Below are 21360 nucleotides of genomic sequence, written 5' to 3' on the forward strand. Positions count from 1 at the left end.
AAGCAAGATAGGAAAGTTTTAATGTTTAGATTTATTCCAAGCAACATATGGTGGCCCTTTCAGCCAAAAATAAATATTAAAAAATGAGTATAAATAAATGCCTGCTGACTGCAGTTGTCTCCAAAATAAATCTCACAAAAGGAAAAAAGCAATTCTAGCTTTTCAGCCGAAATATTTGTATATGCTTTCTAAATACATTTTTTAAAAAAAAACTAAAGACTAACTAAACATGCCATGGTTGATGTAATCATACAGTCTACACATACTAGATAATAGATAACAAAATAAAAAAAAAAAAAAAAAAAATCAGCTAAATCTTTCAGTCTCATGTGAATTCTCTTTCACAACAATAAGACTTCATTAAGTTGCTCCATAAGAATCCAATAGAGAGAAAGTCTAAATATTATGTATAATAAATAGTCTACTATGGTTTATAGGGTTAATATATTAGAGCTGATCAAACACACTAAATTACAGAGATTTTATATTATATAAATATAACAAATATAAATGGTTGCTAATTTTCCATAAAAATACAACCATGTCATTTATGGCTATATTGAGGCGAATATGGAGGACCGTTAATTAATAAAATAAATGTTCACTGTCATAAACTTTTTCATTCTTGCATGTTTTCGGCGACATATGGAACTCGTGACAAATTCTCAGCTGGAACAGATTTCCAAGATTGCGTTGCCCATAACATACCATGAAAACATACACAGTCTAATGAATCAGCATCAAGTATTTGTTTCTAACACAAAACTCCTATTATCTTTAGCCACTTTGCTGGTGGCTAAGGGTAATAGGTACTGCACCTTCTAAACAGATGTGGTAGCCTAAGATAGCCTGTCTCTGGTATAGCACAAAGCACTGAAATACAAAACAAAGCATGAACCAAATTACAATAGAGAAAAGACACACGGAATCGAATATTCTGCGTACATTACTGAATTATATATACGCATTTATAAATATTTAACACTGCAATTACGGAGACGCGGCTAGATTTTCTGAGTAAACATTGTTTTTATATTCTCAGGATTTTACAACATTTATTAATATAAACGCAGACTTCATCCTTCAAACACCATTCTCAGCATGCCATGATGAAATCATTTTTAAATCCCATTTGAATCCAATATAGATCACAGTATGATAGATATATATATAGAATATGTGTATGAAGGCTTGGCAAAGGATAAAACCACATACTGATCATGCTCTCATATCACTCTGACACATACATATGGATAGAAAATCATACTTGTCGCGGGGGATACAGGCAAATGCAGGTTGGCTTGGCGTGATGTGACATACATAACATATTTATATAATAAAATGTAGCAGCATACAAACTTACATAAATGTCACTAAAGAACGGAAGGGATACTCACCTCTTAAAGACAGATAGAGGGCTCCTGAAACTGTAACAGCTGTCTTGAAAAATAAGAAATAGTATGATCAAGCTGCTAACGAGACTAGCCATGTCCACCTTGCTGGTTTGTTACAGGAACAAATTCAAGGAAGTGTTTGTAATCCTGGTAATTAGGAATCCACTACTTCATTACTGCTAGCCCTGTAGGTATCCTACAGCAGTCTGACAGCTCATGGGCTTCTGGAACGTAAGAGCTTGGAGGTGGCCAATGTAACACAGTTGTGAACAATTAGCCAAAAAGAATCATCCTTTGAAATGTCTACATTTATTCTCATCAGTGAATCTGTACTTTTTTGTTTTGTTCCCCCCAGGAGAGATCTTCAGTCTCAGTGCAAGTTGAGATGCTGAAATCCTGCTGCTCTGATGATCATCCACAGCTACACAACCCTTTTAGTGACATCATGTGAAAAGCAGCTGCATTAGTCTTCATTAAGTGCCTGCAATAAAAGAGGTAGATAATGGATGACTAACATATTTCAACATTAGCAGTTGGTAAATCCCTGACATTTCTCAGTGTCTTTGTCCTGTAAGATCCCCTAAACCCAACTGATATACCCGATTCCTCTCCATGCATTTTGTAATCTTACATTAGAACTCAATTCCAAACCAGATTATGGATCCTGCTATAGATCATCAGCAACTAAAAGTGATTTGGTATTACACTGGGACCATATAGAGTAAATATGAATGAAGTCATCAAATCACTGCCACAGGTCCCTTATAATCTAAGCATTTTAATAATATCTTACATGTTCATCAGAAACTTTGGACATTCTTTCAAAAATAATTAAAATAATTGTGTGTGTTCCCTTCTTTCTCCATTTGGGGGTGGGGGGTTACTGAAGACATGGCTGTTAATTGTAACACATCAGACAAGGCAGACTTCCCAAAACCGCTCACACAACACTGACAATACAACAACACTCACCAGATCCTTAACCACTAATCCTCCCCAGAGCTGGGAATGGGAGGATCTCAAGGCAGCTAGGGGGACTCCTACCATTATTTTGTAATGGCCTCAGCAATGACGTCAAAAGGACCTTTAACAAAGTGAATACTAAAACAGGAATACGCAATCTCTGACTTTCCAGCAGATACTCTGCCTCTGCAACTCCCATCCTGCAGCTTGCCTGTTCCTGAACTGAAAACTAAGAGGCAATAGCAATGACATCTTCTGATTGTAGGAAGGATGCATAATGTACATTAAAGAAACCACTCTACAAATCATCCCAAACCACCCCCGGTACAGCTCTATTAACCACAATGTAGCAGGGATGAGAGCACTGATTCTTAATAACCTAATGCAACACTTTAAACAAACCCCGAGATGGGTCTCCCTCTGGCAGTGAAATGGAAGAGCTGATTGCAGCTTAGGGCTGTTGCCAGGACCCATTCAGAGTACTTAAATCCAAACGAAAGCTCATCCACTCCCAAACAATAGCAGATCTTACATGGGACAGGTGGATTCGCTCAGGACATTTACATGCTCTTTGGCAATTTGCTAATGTCAACATGCTGGGAACATAGGAATAGAATAAGCCCCAGCGTGTGTGATCACTGTAACTTTTACACACACATCACACAGCAGTGTGGGGGCTCCTTTAAATGAACAACTTAGTGTCCCGTACCTGAGCTCCTATCCTACCCTAGAGGGTGTCAGTAGCTGTCGGGATCTTGGGGGCCAAGAAAAGCCCAAACACACCCACCTTTTCCACCTTCTTTGCTGCTAGAAACCACGACCACCTTCTCCCAGCTCTTGACCTGATTCTCTGCTCGCCGCGGGTCTACGTGCAGTCAGACGAGGAAGCAGAGCGAAGATGATAAACTACATATCCCAGAAGCCCGCGAGAAGCGATTCAAAGCTATGTATCTTTATAAAACAAAAAGTGCGTTCAATTCATGCGGGAGTGTCACTGATGTTCTAAATCCACAGTGATTTGAGTGCAATATCAATGAATTCCTATTATCGTAGAAAATATCCCCTCCCTAACGTTCTAGCAGCAAATCCTTACCAAGTCCAGAGCGAATTATTGTTTTAATGGTTTAATTCAAGTAAAGTATTTCACATTTGAGGTTGGCACTAGTTTTACTATCGGCTCAATAATAATTTCCATTGGTATTGTGCCAAAGTTTCCCTTTTTAGAAAGGACAGTCCTTCTTTGGGACCCAAATCCCTTTGTCCCATTTTCCTCCCCTGTTGTCTCTCTTTTCTGGGATCTCTGAATGTTTGTTAGCTATGAGTGTGTCACCAGAGCAGGCCTTAAGTGTTCTGGCGCCCTGCGCGGACTACTCCTCTGGCACTCCTTTCTCACTACCCCCTCCTCTGCCCCTTCTAACTATCTACTCCCTCTCCCTACTTCTCATTATCCTCACTTACCTTGTTGCCGGAGTCCTGTGATGGGAGCCGGAGGTGATGGAGTCACGGAGCATCAAGGGCAACGAGCAGTTGAGGAAACCTTCACGAAAGACCTCTCGGCGCCCTGCCCGGGACTTAACGCATCTTTTTTTTTTTTACTTTATTTAACATGAACGATGCTAAATAAAGTTTTAAAAAAAAACAATGTTTTAATTTAAGTCCCGGGCAGGCACCCCTGCTGCCATGGCGCACTGTGCAGCCACACAGGTCACACCCCTAAGGCCGGCCCTGTGTGTCACAAAACCATACACATACCTGGGAACTCTCAGGGTTTGAACCTAAGCCTCAGGGTTTTAGCACAAATCTCATAGTATCAGGGTGAAGGGAAAGAATTTTAGGGTCACAGAGTCTGGAGCTCCTTCTTATTGTATTTAGAATAAAAGGGTCCCAATTGGTGCTTTTTCTCCCAGAAGGCTTGTTGTTCCCTCAGAAATCTCATGGTGCTGCCACAACCACAAGGGATTCTGGGTAGGCGCATGCAAATAAGGTTAACAATTATCACCTTTGCCTCTATATCCACTTTATACGTGGATCCCTTGAAAGTAATTTCCCGCTGCACAAGACAGTGTTTAAAGTGGATATAGAGGCAAAGGTGATAATTGTTAACCTTATTTGCATGCGCCTACCCAGAATCCCTTGTGGTTGTGGCAGCACCATGAGATACTTCTACTATAACTTTAGTAAGAAGTCACAAGAATGTGAATCCTGCCATTTGTAAAATTTCTGCTGTTTGAATCTGAGCTTTACATTAATTGAAAATTTACAACAATAAGCTTGAAGTATTGCACCCACAGGGAAAATTGTTGGTCTCCAACATGGCAATAAAAGGGACATTATACAGACATAACAATTTAGTGCTCTAGAGCCTGGATTCTGGTAACCAGATCAGTAGCCTTAAATGAATTAACTGCAGTGATTATTGTCCAGCTCAATAATGTTTTTATTGGCATATATGTACGGTAGCCCAAAACTTATAAACATAGAATTTAACTGCAGATAAGTAACATTTTTTTAAAACATTTTTTTTTTTTACATTTTCCATCATTTGTAGAATATGGGCAAACATTTTCATCCATTGCTATATAATACATAGTAATTAGGGGCATATATGATGATGACAAGGCCGCCCTGGCACTTTAAAGCTTTTGCTGCCTGATGTCATAAGTGACAGCTCGAGTGAGTATAAGGCGCTGTTGGCCAGCACTTACTAAAACTGGCTACATAAAGCAGAAAATGATTTTAAGTACCTAGAGTTGGACAAGAAACATCTTGATTTCCAGGAATGAAATCTACCGGGTAAAATGTTTTCACATAATGACTATCATTTAATACATTTCAAAAAATGTGTTAACATAAGTACGTAGGATTTATTTCTGTATGTTACACATACCGTATTATTTTAGGATTGGGAGTGTAATACTGATTGAAGAACGTGTTGTTTATTTAGCTTCCGCGTTTTATTTTTAACTGGAAACCATGCTAATGTACAATGTAATTATTTGAGCATCTGGCTGAGGGATATTTTACAGGCTCTTTACAAATAACCACTAATTATAACAGTAAAAAGTTAATTGTTTCCGTTTTTGAGTGGTGTGTTGGATCACAACTTTCTGGGGTAAGTGATGTTTAGAGACCTTGGCGTTTGTCTGCTAAACTCTCTTATTGACTTATTGCATCATAAAAAGCTCTAATAACTAATAATAATGCTGCAAAATATATTTACATGTAAAACCCTTACAGTGATATCCATGTATAGGATACATGGTGGACCAAGTAGATCCAGGAGGTCAACCACATACCTCTTTCTTGGTGCCATTCTATTCCCCCATTAGAAAAAAAAAGTTTTGTCTAGTTCGTCGGCTGCCAATCTGATTCTTAGCTAAATTGCCACCTTGTCACTTATACAAGACTATTATTAGACACTCAGTAACCTTACATATACAGAATATACACAGAGGCTCTGATTGGCAAATGAAGAAGGGTGCTGATAGTTTACTGCAAAAAAAAGTCTATGGAGCCAGAAGCTAAGAAAGATTGGGTCAATTTGGGGCTTTGAAAAATTTTTCATTAGGTGAATTGTAAGCTGTTTATAATGTTCTCACCCAAATATAGAACTACCAGTATTGCAAAACTGAGAATGTTTGCCTAGGCTCCCTGGGGAAAATGTGTTTGGACCTTTGACACTCACAGGGTTAAACATGGCAACTTTCAACCTCATTAGTCTTCTGGCAGAAAACCAATATGACCTCCCCATGTAAACCACAAATAGACAGATTGGTAATAAGTCTTTATATTGTAACAATGCACATTAAACAAACAAGTAAAATGCAGCTTTCCCCAAAGTTAATGAAGCTTCACCTGTCAAATTAACATGGTTTAATTAATTTCCCTTTAAAAGCATAAAACATCTGCCACTCTTTTATAAAGCACATTTATTTAAAAAAAGAAAAATCTAGAGAAAATTCTAGATTATTACATTTATTGCAAATGCTGAATTAGTGTCAAAAAGCACAAGCAGCTTTTTCTGATTTTACCATATTGAAAAACAAAAAGTCAAACATGCGCTGCAGAAGTTGGGAGTTTTTTCTATTTTAATTCATCTTGTATATTCCAATGCAATACAATACTTTTTAATATACATCCAGCATCTGCTATTCATGGCTTAGAAAAAATAGAATTGTAGACTTTGTGGTTGGAATATAGCAGCGCTGAGGACCAAGAATCAATATACTAGGACAACCCACAGATGTCCCTCTATATGAGAGACTGCTCACCTGTCTTTTGGCCCTCTTTCTTCCTCCAATGTTCTATAGAAGTAGAAGCCACAACTTGTTATATCCATTTACCTATTGTACAGTTCTGCAGAATATGATGACCCTATATTACTCAATAAATAATAATAACCAGTAAGTCAAATAACATGTGTAGGGTAATCTATGCCCGCAAGCCATGCCTCTAACTAGAGCATCTCTACGGCCATTTTGAATCTTGGAAATTCTTTAAAAAAAATGCTAAAAGATTTATTACGTTGAAAATGTGTATGGTTAACATTTGGCACCTCTCACAAGCATCGTCTAGCTTTCCTACAATGCCATCACCTTTCCTTAGACAAAGATAGTAATATCACTGAAACGTTTTGAAAAGAAAAGGAGAGGGATTCCTAAAAAAATATTAAAACCATTTAAATCAGAAAAGATAATACACAAAAGTCTACTTTTCTTAAAAAAAATATTATTTTTTTTGCCATTAACCATTATGCAACCCAATGCAAACATTTGACTTTTCATTATAGGCAAGTGTTGTGCGTAGCTTTTTTCTTCTAGCAGTTAGAGAATTCAAGGGAATGTTTTTGATCAGTTATTGGGTTTAATTATGTTTGGCCACTGGAGACCTGCTTTATGCAGACGAAGTTCACTTTGTTGATTATAGTGGATAATGAAGCTGTTTACTTCTGCTGTCAAATTAATTATATCATTTGGATATATGACTCATACATTCTTTTACAAATTATATATGTGCTTTTTTTCTGGGATATTTAAACACTCGATTTCTAAACTGAACGAGGACACATAATCTACCACTACAGGAAAAATTCAATTCATGTTCCTAAAAAGCACATAAACAATATTTATTCATAAAATGCTTGCGTTATATTAACCTGTTGATAAAGCACATTGCATCAATAGAAGTAGAAATTATGATTAAACATTTTAGGCTAGCCATGGTGCGGAAAATATAAAGATAAAATAATATAAAGATAAATAATACAATAATACAGAATTTAGTAATAAAGCATCATTACAAATGGTAATACTAAAAAAAAAATATATGCCTGGAGATATTTAAGGAACAATAAATATTTTGTAGCATATTGTAGTACCAAGAAAAGGTTGGGGTAAAAAAAAAAAAACCTTGGAAAAGGGATTATTCAAAAAAAGAAAAAAATAGGTAATGGGGAACAGGTTAACAGAAAATCATATAAGAGGCTACAGCAATGGCTGAAGAAAAAGAGATGAAAAAATAATACACTCTTACTGGGAGGGACTCAGTAAAGGCCCAGAGGATCTATTTCAATTAGGAACAAGGTATCCCTATATTCTGGGAAAAGTCATATATGAAAGATAGGAGGATCACATGACTGTGTGTTTGTAAAACTTTATAAAATGAAGACGGAGGCAGTGTCTCTGTGAATCTTATATGTTTGATATGTTGTACCTACCCCTTATAGGAGAGCAGAAAGAGATTTCCAGGAAAGGGGGAATCAGTCAGCGATGCAGTAGACCTGCATCATCCTTTCTGGCAGCCGGTTGATGGCTGCGCGTAGACAACCTCTACTGCAGCCCGGCACTTCCGCCGGGGCTACAATGTGCAGACATCCACCGGCTGCCCCCACTAGACTCCAGGGAGTCTGGAGCACAGTAGGCAAGTCTGGGGATGCAAAATCGGGTCAATACGGTAAATGTAGGAAATGGTACAGTAACTGACACTGGAGAAGGGGAAAAGAGGGAATTGATTCGCAAGTTCAGTGCTTTGTAAACCTGCATCTAATTGGCTTTAAGACCAGGGTACCACTAGAGATTAAGGAGGTAGAGGTCAGATGACATTATCAAAAACCATTGTTTTTTGGGATGATTCTGTCTAGATGGTCTAGATTTTGGTATATTTAGGAGTGGCTGTGAAAATGTTTCCCCAGTTTTGAGGTGTAACGGTGTATTGGAGGCCCACATGTCACAAACCATGTACTCTGTGATCTGCAGAGTCCCATAGCATGTGAGGTCCCTAGTGCATGACTTGAAAGGATGTAATGACTTGAAGGTATATATATTAGCAGTGGCGTATTCTGGACTAGGCCAGTTAGGCCTAGGGCAGCAGGTTTAAGGGGCAGTAGCCCCTCTGCCGCATAACAGGAAGCCAATTGCCCTTTTGCTCCCTGAAGCACCACTGTAACCAATAGTACGGTTAAAAAGGAAGATTACTGATCTCCCCAACTGGCCCATTAACACTATGGAGGACCACGGTGAGTCAGCACAGCTGCCATAGTTTACTTCCGCAGGTACCATGCATCTTATCCCTGCACCGAGCATTAAGGACCGCATCAAGGAGGGGGCAGCAGTAGCCCACCCTGGGCTAAGCGTAGGTCATTAACCAAAGTGTGTTTTTTACCAATGTGGATGTTTTCAGATACAATCCAGTGACTTCAGTATACATCACGAAGGACTAACTCCAGTAGGCTTCTGTTGCAAGAAAGGATAAAATAGTTCTGCATAATACATAGTTCAATTTGTGATGCGACTTTTAAGAAACCACAACTATCTAACAATGTATTATACAGAGCAAACAAGCACACTGGTTTAGGCCCCTCATGTTGCTGAGTGAACATAGTGACTTTCCAACATGGTGACTTTAATTATCTAGCTGCTGGTAGGCAACACTGGAGGTCCTGACCTGTCAGGAATGCAGGATAAAATATTAACAAGATGAGAGGCCAACACTATGATGCCGTGGAAGCTTCTTTTCATCATATTTCATCAGTTTGTGCTTTCATTCTTCACATTTATTATTATTTATTGTTTTATATAGCTCAATCACATTCCGTAGCCCTGCACAATGGGTAAACAGGACATGACAAGTAATATAACATAACAATTAGACTTACAGAAACAACCGGTGAAGAAGGCCCTGCTCAAACAGGCTTACATTTGATCTATCCAAAATATTCTGTTTACTTGTCTTTCAATGTTTACTTTTATACATTGACTATTTTGTATATATACTGGAAGAAAAGAAAATAATTTTTATTTTTCAATGCCACATATAAAATTATTTTTTGTGTATTATTTAATATATTCCTTTCATTTTTGCTCTGTATTAGTATGATATACTTATGTATACATGTTATGCTTGTTCCCTACTATGTAATAACAGCAATTGTTAAGGTAATATCTTTTAATGATTAATGAATGAAGACGGATAATGAAAAGAAAACATCTTTAGTTTAATGCTCCTAAGGAACTCAAAAACATCTTCTGTGAGATGGAATTGATCTAAAACAGGGGCGAAGGTTGTAAGTTAATGACGTTGTTTACTAAAATCTGTTTGTAGAGTAAGAAAGCTCAGATCCAATAATGATATGTTTTGTGTTGTTGTTACCTCTACAAAAGGCATCATCCTTTTTTTGATTGAACTAGATGAGAAAAACCAGAACACGGTAAACTGTGGGTTTGTAGGTGTTTGTTTTTAATGAGCTTAACATCTTTATGTTACTATAAATTATTAACAGGGCACTCAGATGTCCCATACAGCAGCATCAAAGAAGAATGTATATTAAAGTACTTTTATACTTAATGCATTCTACCTGTTAGCAAACAAAAATTAACTTTAGGAGTTGCAGCACAACACCCTCTCTGTGGTCTTCTTTCAGATATACTGATTTGCTGCTTGAAGGCAGGAAATTATTATTATTATTATTATTAGGCGTATTAAAATCAATGTAAGCCCGCACAGGAGGTTTCATTGTACTCTCTAGAATACCTCATGCATTTGCAACGCGAACCACATGAAAACTCCAGCAATGGATCGATAAACGCTGCATTTAGGGGTCTCTTTAAACCCCGTCCCACACGTGTGGAAAGTCCTCCCACTGATTTCAGTGGAATCACTTTGCTATCATTGATTGAGTACATCAGCCAATCAGTGGAAGAAGACAGAAAAAGACGTGGTAAGAGAAGAAGCAGAGTTGCAGAAAAGGAGACAAGGAAGCGTTTGGCGGAGAAAGACATTGAGTGAGAAAGCATTAAAGAGTCAGTGAGAGTGTGAGAAAGTGTGGGTAAGAGTCAGTGAGAGTGTGAGGGAGCGTGGGTAAGAGTAAGTGAGAGTGTGAGTGAATGAGAGAGAGCATAGAGTAAGAGTAAGAGTGTTTTTACATTTTAAAGTGAGAGGGAGGGGGTGCTAAATATAGCACTAGCCCTGGGTGCTCTAAGTATGCCCCTGATTCATGCTCACTCCCTTACTCTCGTATTGTCTCTCTCACTCTCTCCCTTCTGGCCTGCTGCCTCCCTTTTTAGTTGGACCAGCCCTTTTTTGAAATTTTGGAGTGGCCCAGGGGACAATTGTCCCTCTGCCCCTGAAAGCACCGCACGGCCCAGTTCACTGCCCCATTGATTCTGCCAGGCTATTCTACTTATTTGGTCATCTTTGACCTATGAGAATGCTAATGATCTTACATTTACATCGAAAAATTGAATTCGGCAGCAGACAATGAACCATTCGGCCCATCTAGTAAACAATCAACCATTAACCAGCTCATGGTGTCATCTTAAATTCAGCATAGCCATATGTCTATCACACGCATGTTAAATTCTCAGTATTAGATTGTACTACTTCTGCTAAAATGATCTGAAAAGCAGAAAATACTGAAATTAGCAATACCTTATTATTGTTGATTAAACTAGTAAAGTATAAATACATATATGCACACATGCACATGCTAAACGGAGAGAAAGTAGGACAACCATAATACATTTTCTGCCTCTCATTTCACTTCTGTTTGAACTGCTGCCTTCTACTAGAATTAGGATTCGGTGAAATTACAGTGTGAAAGAGTCTTTCATGTGCAAATTAACTGAAAATGAATCCAACATTAACCTTGTTTTAACCAACCTAATAAGCATAACACATTTCCAGTACAAGGAATCGTTAAAAAAAAATGGCATTTTGAATAGGCTTTAGTGATTTTCCGAGCGAAATCCTCTGATATTCAACAACTGGAATATATTTTAGAATAGTAGTGTGAAGTTATTCATTAATGTTAGGATGTTAGAATTGTATCATGTAATAATTGCAGAATTCCTCAGGGACCATCAAGTGCAAGCGAACGTTAGGCAGATGGCACTGATGAAGTACTCAGCGTACGGTTCCGTTGATCACAGCGTATCTGCCAATCAAAAAACACTTGGGAAAGAAATGAGCTGCATCTGTGTTTTAATTATTTGAGCACAGTCATCCACCGTAAATGCCAGAGTTGCTCATTTTCATCCACAGTGGCAGAAGACACATGCTTCTCGAACAGTCTTATTTGAAAGGTTTGAAACAAATATGCTCTACACCTTTTGTTAGCCTCCACCAGCTTTAAATCAGAGCGTAATACCAATTCTGCGGAGTCTTTTATATGACAGCAGCATAATAGTGTCCCCGTGATATAGTAAATTCAATATTTCCTGCAAGTATATTATATGAACAATAATAATAATGACAAGTGGTCTTGCAGATTTATAGCATGGATGTAAAGATATATTTGACATCTTTATGGCAAACATGGATGGTTTATTTCAAAGTGTATTGGTGTCAGGGTGGGTTGACAAGGAAAACGCTAAGACAATAATGTCTTTTAATAATGTATTTTAAGCAGCCAACACACACACAAATGCTCACTATCCTATCCTTACAACATTAATTTCCCAAAAGGATGTGTATGGAACCTCTATTAAGAAGCACAGAAAAGATGCAGTCAGTGTGTAAATCATATCTGGTGGCTACATATGAAATTACAAATTACAAGCCAAAAATGTCCAAAAATTCTAGTAGACACTCAAGGTTTTAGAGTGTAAAAAGTCTAAAATCATAGATGCGCAAGGGATAATAGTCCGCTGCACCCAGGGCCGGCCCTACCATGGAGCAGAGTGGGGCAATTGCCCCAGGCGGCACTTATGAAGAGGCGGCACTTTGCCCCAAGTGCTTTTTCGCTCTTCAAGTTTTCACTACTCGCTCGGCGCCCCTCTCTCCTCTGCGAGCCCTCTAGCTCGGTCGCAGTGCCGGCTTGTAATGCTGAGTGCCGGAATATGACGTTATTTCCGGCGCTCAGCAGTGAAGCAGCGCGCACCACGGCAGAGCAGGGAGACTCTCGCCGCAGGACTGCTGAAAGGTAAGTGACGTACAAAGGGGGGGAGAGATAGGGTAGATAATGAGAAGGTAGGGCGAGGAGGGGTAGATAATGAGCAGTGGCGTTGGCAGGGGGGGGGCATCATTTCAAGCTTTGCCCCAGGCGGCACTATGTCTTGGGCCAGCCCTGGCTGCACCCCATGTCAGCCTTTCCTTGATTAGTGTTGTAATTAGGGCTGATAGATTAGACATTTAAAACCTGTGAATTTTGTATTAGGACAGTCCTGGTAAGTGATGCCTACAGTATAAACTATTCTAACATATGCCAATGTATAAATTCAAAATTGTTTGTCCAGAAAACCAGCTTTTCATGTTCATGTTAGAGCATAGATGACATATTCTGAAACTAATCTTGGCTTTCGTTACATACACTTAGAATCACTGAACAGGTGCTGTTGCTTTTAAGAATAAGCTAAATCACACAAGTAAATATTTGATTTTAGTTTGCTGATGGTTGACATTTACGTACAACATTCTCTGCCAAATAACAATTTGACTGCCTATATGAGTTTAGTAGCAGCTTTAGAATGAAGGGCACGCCAGTCCAAAAGTATTATAATTTCATACTTGCATGATCCATAAACATGTAGAATTCACTTACCACAGACATTCTCTCTATTCTCTCTAGATGTAGCAGCCACTAAACACCTTGTAGACTAATAGAATGCCAAACCTTTCGGTTATCAGATGCACATTTATTTTTATTAGTTTAACAGAGATTTTGCAGAATTATTGGAAAAAAAACATGGATCAATAGAAAGCCCTGTGACCTTCTCTCCTATATGACATTATCATTTCGTCCTAACATGCAAATAGACCACGCAAACCTCGTCAGTAAAAATTCCAAAAACAGGGAAAGCCAATGGACACATTTTCCATCACAAGAATGAGAAAATTAACTGTCCACAATCACACAAATTTAAATTAGACTAAATGAAATCATCACTAAATAAACCACAGCCATCGTGGCTTCTCTAAAGCCAACAAAGGTTTTAGTGCTATATTTTATTTCTTTTTTTATTATTTCGAAACTTTTCTTTTGAGTAAATTACTTTTTGTATCCTGCACTCCTAGATATAACATAGGTTTCTGTTCCTCTTTTAAATTAAAAAACTGCCAGTATCCTTCATAATAAATGACTTCTGTCTCTTTGTTTATGTGCCACCTGTCCCTTTATTTTTCCTCCTCCTATATCCAAACAAAAGAAAAAATATGTGTGGGTGAAATGTACGGCGTGTGACGCAAGCAGGAGATCGGAGTCTAAAGGTTGTGCAGAGAAACAGAATTGTGTTCATGACAGCACAGCTCAACAATTGGTTTCTCAAACAAAAAACAGTCTTCTTGTTCTCACATAGCGGCTAATATTAGCTATCTTTACCAAGTAGGAATATTAGAAACCTATAGGTTTAAGACTAAATTATGCATGTATGTGTATATATATATATATATATATATATATATATATATATATATATATAGCCTTTGATTCAATGTAGATGGGTATTTAAAATAATAATTCCAATAGAAATTTGTCTTGCTGTAAGAATTAAAGCTAATGCTATATTATTATATAGTAGAGATTTTCTGTTTAACCTATAAAGTTGCCTTTTCTTTACTTTTCAGAGTAAGGATTAAGTATACTTCACTTATATTAACATTTGGGTCTAAACAAAGTATAAATGTGCTTACCATATTGAGAAGCTGCAGCTACAGAGTTGCAGCTCCCCTCCCCCTTAGGGTTCTGTGCTACTGACTGATTGCTTAAAGCAGCCAATCAGTGGCAGGAAAACAGCACAATAGAAATCAATGGGAGAGCTTCCTAAATATGCATATGTTAGACTGCACTGAATGTTTCCCAATCCAGTGCTGGAACTGACTGGCAGTAAATATATAACATGCTAGGAGATGTGTTCAGCTGGGAGATGGGGAAAGGGGGAAATGTACAGTACTCTGCAAAAGTTTTATGCAGGTGTGAAAAAATGCTGTAAAGTAAGAATGCTTTCAAAAATAGACATGTTATTAGTTTATTTTCAGGAGAAAAATCTAAATCAAATCAATATTTGGGATGACCAGCATTTGCCTTCAAAGCAGCGTCAATTCTTCAAGACTTCAAGAAGTCAGGGATTTTGTAGGCATTTAGTGAGATGCATAATTATACAATTATACCAATCATAAATCTAATATATAGGCTGAATAATAATTACATTACATTACAGAAATATAACAGAACTGCACACCAAATAGAAAAAAAACCTAGTTAAACTATAATAGTGTGCCCCCATAATAAGATCCTACCCCTAACACAGGCAGTTTGCTGAAACATTGGGGGATCTTACACAGGGGGTCAGCTTATCTTGTATTAGCAAATTTTTGCTTTTCTCATTTCTGGTATTTACTTTTGCGTTGGCCATATTCTTAGTATTTCTTAATATTGCTTTATCTTCAATCCTTGCCATGTTGCTTAATCCTTGTCCTACCGTTGACAAAGGCATTTTTTGCTTATCTCATTTTTAGCATGCACTTTTGGGTTTGTCATATTCTTAATACTGCTCAAACATTTATCTTTGTCATATTGCTTAATCCTTGTCCTACCCTTGACGGAATAAAACTGGATGAGCAACAGCCACACTCACTTACATGGTGAGGTTGCTCTAGACAGTTTGATGTCAAAAGTTATACACCATGGCATGACTGTGCACAGAAACAAGACACAAGGTTATACTGCATCAGTAAGGTCTCTCCCAGACAGAAAATTCAAGGCAGAAAGGGGTGTCCACATGTTTTGTCCAAGCTCCTTTAAAGAAACACAAATAAACGGGCAATGTTGAGGAGGGTAGACCCAGTGGTCAGCCAAGGAAACTTAGTGCAGCGGGTGAAAGAAACAACATGTTTCTCTTCGTAGTCAGAAGATGTCCAACAGTGCCATCATCTCAACATTGGCAGACAAACCTGGTACAGTGGGGCACTGATACACCCATCTACTCTCCAAAGAAGTCTGATGAGCAGTGGTCTTCATGGAACACTTGCAATAAAAAAGCCATACCACATGGAAACAATGCCAAGGGACTCAACTATTCACAAAAACACAGGGGTGCAGAAAAATTTACAGCATGTGCTTTGGACTGATGAGTTAGAATTTAAAAGATTTGGCCACAAAAGAAAGCTGTTAGTTTGCCGAAGGGCTGCAGAGGAGCACAAGAATAAGTGTTTGCAGGTAACAGTGAAGCACGGTGAAGGTTCCTTGCAGGTTTGGTGCTGCGTTTCTGCAAACGGAGTTGGGGATTAGGTCAGAATTCATAGTCTCCTCAATACTCCTCAAGAAATGCAGGCAGATCCATCATGCAAGGATGCTCTGAAGGGAAATGGTGGCCACATCAAATGTTGATATTATTTAGATTTTTCATTTGTTCGTTCACTTTGCATTTTGTTAAACGATGTTAGTAAACTATTAACATGTCTATTTTTGAAAACATTCCTTCTTTTTCACACCTGTCTAGAAATTTTGCACAGTAATATACATATGGGGGAGTCTTGCATATGATGGCTTTAAGGTCCCTTTAAGTTTTCCCCACAACATCAGTAATGGGCATCAAAGCAGGGGAGCAACTGCCCCTGAACGGTCTAAACTTCTCCAAAATTTGTTGAAAAAGGGCCAGCCCACGCGAAGAGGCGGGGCCACATAACATGTGACCCCATTACTGTGACACTGCTGGCACCTCTACTACTACCAGCTCTGTCAATCAGGACAGCGAGAAAACACATAGCAGGACAGCAAGTAACTTGTTAAGTGCTTCATCGCTTTTCCTTATTTTGCAGGTACAGTATATTTTAGATTAATAACAAAACTATTTTAGAAGTGAGAAAATCCAAATGTCAGCTCTCTTTTATTCAATGTGCTATTTTCATTTAACATTTCAGATTCAGATGGAAATTGGGACACAGGTTAATGAGAAGTGAACATGTCACACCCCAGTTCATCCCAGACACAAGGGCAAGCTGAATTTGTGTAGTAGTATAATTGGTAGCAGAATTGAGTTTTTTTTATATTTGTGCTATCTTGTTTATATTCAAAGTTGACATTTTCTGAAAACTTTCCATTAGAGAAATGTCTGTACATTAATAGCACAGGTGCTCCAATAGCTTTAGCTTGAATAGAACCAGATACAATCAGAAACTGAATCAGTGACATATAAATGGTACTGGAAATTGGTAGTTCATTCTATATAGACATTTCCTTCAGGTTACATTCCTTCTGTTCATAGATATTTCCATCTGACCTAATGGTGTCCACAGGAAGATTTTTAGAAATGTACAACCAACCAAGCTATATCCTTGTAATTTTCATGAGAGACACAGTGGGTGGGCAAGGCCATTTCAAGTTGTTCCACTTTTTAACACTGTAACCTTCCAGTCTTGTGTCCTCTGCAAGTCTTGATAACACAACTGAGTTGTATTTCAGCTCTTTTACTGCATTAATACTTTATAAAGGGTCAACCCCATTGAGCTTCCGCTGCAGGAACAACCTTTATGTCCCTGTATAAACATTAGTTAAATCAGTGAGATTTCTTCAAAGTCTCCTTACTCATTGAATTATGCATGTTTTGTAGAAACTCACTCTTGATCATTTCTCCTATTTCTGCTCAGGAAGACTGTATTGTAGTCTAATATATAGAGATTTGATTGGGGCTTTATGTTTTTGGTTCCAAAAAACTACTATTCTGAGAGATGTCTGAAGATGCCAGCATTTATTTTTTATCTGTTTGATAAGACAAATAAGCAAGTTAACTTCTTAGAGATGCAGCGTAAATAGTAATGATGTCATTTAAGTAGATCATTAGCCCTAAATCTCCATATTAGAGCGCTAATCCTATGATTGTCAAGATTTGTGTAATTAAATCCTCTAATCTCGTAACCATGTGTGATGAGATGTGTAACTGATCTTCACATCTTGTTGAACACTACAGAGCGCAATTTTCATTAACTTTTGAATTGAATAATATAGCTTTTTATTTAGAATAGGATATTATGAAAGAATGCTGTAAAGTGGGGCATCTCTGTGTATCATTATTTTACAATCCCAGAAACTATTTTACTGTCAGTGGACCAATAGGACCAAGAGGCTTAAGAAACTTAAACTTCAATTTACTCTCATAAACTTCAAGGTTCATTGTGCAGCTGAGATGTGCATTTCCAGGACAATTCCACTGAAGATCTATTGATAATGGTAAAGTATAATGCAATATGTGGAGCAGAGTTAATTTGCTGGCACAAGTTGAATAAATAAATTATATATTATAATACCAACAGTATTAATATTTTTCCTCTTCAGAAGCAGCTGAATGACTTGGTGCTCAATCATAATTTAATAGAATTTTTAGACAGGCTGTATAGTTTTACTGTAGCTCATAGATTCATGAAATCCACAAACAACGTAATTCAATATTCATGTAGAATTAATTTAATTTCAAATACAAATACCATCTAGAATGAGCAATGTAAAATATGAAAGAGACACCAAGTTTACTAAAATTAACGAGCAACATCAATTATAGGGGTGATTTCATTACTGAGGGATAACTTTACCGATGTGTAACACATTCTGTTAATAAAGGTATCCAATCATTTATTAAACACACAAATATTTGATGTCTAAATCTGTGGGTTCAGTGGGTATTATTAAGTGACTCTGGTGCAAACTTTGCAAAGTGGTCTCATCATTCTACCAACTAAAAAGTAATAGGTTCTGTTGAGTGAAGCAAATTCTCACTGCTCAATATATGCGTGTATATGATCCCAACGGGCTTCTTATAATTCTTCTACTCTCTTGTCCCAAAAGGGCGCTGAGGATTTCAGTCCACTTTGGTGATAAGATCGTGGTGGCTGCTCTCATGAAACAGACACAGAAGCGCTTCTTTGTAATAATCTAATTAAAACTAGTATACAATGTAGCAGCAGTTCAATCTTGAGTATTTCTGGATACTTGTCACAACACGTTTTGCCCCGCCTTGGGCTTCATGAAGTAACACATATTGTATACATTATGATGTCACGGCGGAATCAAAAGGGGCCATGCAGTTATTTATTTTGAGATTTTGTAACTATTTAAAAAATATTTTTCTTCCCCTTTTCACTTGAATGCCCATTGAAGCTAAGCAAGCGATGCCTTTTATTGCTGATTGCAGTACCAGTGATCAGCCTGTAGGGGGATTATCAGAAGTCTTTGGAGAGTCTGGATAAACCTTCTAGGAACTCTTTTACTCTGATCAATGCTGACACTGCTGACAGAGAATGCCTTAACTCCTGTTCCAGCATTGTCTGTTATTGAAGTAAAACTAGCACTTGCACCAATCACTATTACAATTAATCTATCAGCTCAGAGCCAGCAATGCTGGCTACTGCTGATACTGTAGACGCTCAAGCTATCGGGGCAAAAACCATAGGATGTGCTACTTTATGCTTGGTCATCTAGAGCACTTTCTATAGGACATAATAGTATCAAATGAGTTAAACAAACTTAAGGAAGGTAAAAAAAATTATATCATTTTAAACATTTAAAAATGCATTGGATTCACATTGTACATTGGGGGCATTTTGCTATTAAAATAAATTGCTTAAAATATATAGTTCTAGTAAATAGTGGTTCAATGAGTCAGAAAATAATCACACATTTTTAGTTAAGAGAGGTCTCAACCTCAAAAGGAAAACCTCCTTCATGTATCAAAGTACTGGAAAACACCACACCAAAGCAACACTGAAGTGAAAAAAAACATCAGAGAGAAAAGAACAGGATTCAGAGGATGAAAGAACCGTAGATTGTTCAGAAAGAATAATAATAAGGGGCAAACTGGAAATGGTCACATTCGGTGTCCTTAATTATTTTCTTTCCGACAGAGTATGTAGTCCTTGGGTGAACTACAGAGCCAGATAAATGTAAAATGTTAATTAATGTGAAAAAACAGACACCTCAAACAAATGGTTTTATTAGTTCAGAGTAACGCTATGTGATTTCATTTTTATAGCCTTTGTGAAAATCCAGGTTAGCTACTACAATAGCGAAACATTTATTTTTTAATCCAAACAAAATATTATTTTAGCTATATAAACAGCCAGAGACAGTCATGCCCTATTGCTTCATTCAGAGATCACTGAAGCAAATTATATTTGATTCACTCTCTTCCTTCTTGTAAAAGTAATCTCTTCTTTTGAAATCCAGTACCACTTCTATACTGGTGACACACTAATATACCCTTGCTCCCCCACGAATCCTCCTCATACCCACAACTATCTGCTCTCCCTACCTTTGAGATCTCCATGCCAATGACTGTCCCCTTGACTTTCACTACAATCAGTACTCGCCCATTACAGTTATCTTAGCCCAAGCAGTCCTTCATCAGTCTCATTCCCGTTCCCCGTTATACCTAAAAGATTGTATGCTTGCAAGTGCAGGGCCCTCTTCTCCTTCTGCACCAATTTGTCTTAACTTGTATTACTGTTAAGGTCCATATGTGTATTTATTTTAATATTGTTAATTTTCACTTTTGTAACTTTTTGAATTTGCTGGTGCTCTATAAATAAAAATGTAAAATAAAATGCAATAACTGCATCTTTTATGAAACTGGCAGAATTTCCATGAGAAACACCACCCTTGATAAAGACTTTGTAGTCGAAACATTGCGGGTCTCATAGGCTGTTTCAGCTCTTCTGCCGCATGTGATTGCTTTGTTTAATGTAAGTTTCTTTTTTGTTTGGATGGTTTCACCATTTTTACAACATAGTTAATAGTTATTCTTGTTTTGTCTTTTTTATCTTTATGAGTGAAACATCACTAAGTGCCCCCCCCAATCAGAATCCTCGGCTATTGTACCTATTCTGTGAAGAGTATGTGTGTGTGTTTGGGGGGAGGGGGCTATCTATGCTGTGCTCATGCAGAAACCCAGAACATGCTTACATGCACATGCAGTGAATTTCCCCTTTGCAACTAGGTTCAGTACTAGACCCAGCAGTCCCTTGTTTGTGCCAAATGTCAAAGGTCTTGTAACTATAAAGTAATGATTATATTAAATGCAAAGGATGTGTGTATGTGTGGGGAGTGGTTACACAACTTAAACAGTGTATCCTATGGAAACTATATGCAGTAGAAAAGGAACTTAAATAACCTTAATTTTTTTTCCAGGAAAAAATGAATATATTTTTTAAGGTTTGGGGAAATTATTAATTCACAATTGAAGAACAATTAATGTCAACAAAGACAAGAAGCAGAGTTATTTATAATAATTATATATATTGGTTACTAACCACATTTAATAATGTATTACACAGTCAGACAATCAATAATTCTTTTAAATGTAACTGAGTAACACAGACATATTCTGGACACAATTGTCTTGGCGATTTTTACTTATTGGCATACAATGTCCTCCCTCACTCCCAATTTCCTAGGTGATAGCAAGACATGAAAATCAGTACTAAATGTTCAAAACTATAAACATGAAGCTATGGTACTGAATGTTGGCAAAAGCACATAATCTAACCTACCATGTGAAGGCACCCCATGAGAAATCAGTCCTAA

The 21360-nt window shown here is 37.5% G+C and overlaps 1 protein-coding gene across 5 annotated transcripts in view; it reads right to left on the reverse strand.

The window, feature by feature from the left end:
• Positions 1-3274, reverse strand: part of PAM (peptidylglycine alpha-amidating monooxygenase) — an 87074-nt gene extending 83800 nt beyond the window's left edge. For all 5 annotated transcript variants that reach the window (XM_053474540.1, XM_053474568.1, XM_053474559.1 and 2 more), the window contains exons 1-2: positions 3145-3274; positions 1398-1875 (exon numbers count right to left, since the gene is read on the reverse strand). In XM_053474540.1, coding sequence (XP_053330515.1) covers positions 1398-1489 — 92 coding nt within the window. In that variant the 5' untranslated portion in view covers positions 1490-1875; positions 3145-3274. The remainder of the gene's footprint in view (positions 1-1397; positions 1876-3144) is intronic.
• Between the last annotated feature and the right edge of the window lie 18086 nt (positions 3275-21360).

The sequence above is a fragment of the Spea bombifrons genome, chromosome 1 (genome assembly GCF_027358695.1).
Source record: "Spea bombifrons isolate aSpeBom1 chromosome 1, aSpeBom1.2.pri, whole genome shotgun sequence".
Classification (NCBI taxonomy): domain Eukaryota; kingdom Metazoa; phylum Chordata; class Amphibia; order Anura; family Pelobatidae; genus Spea; species Spea bombifrons.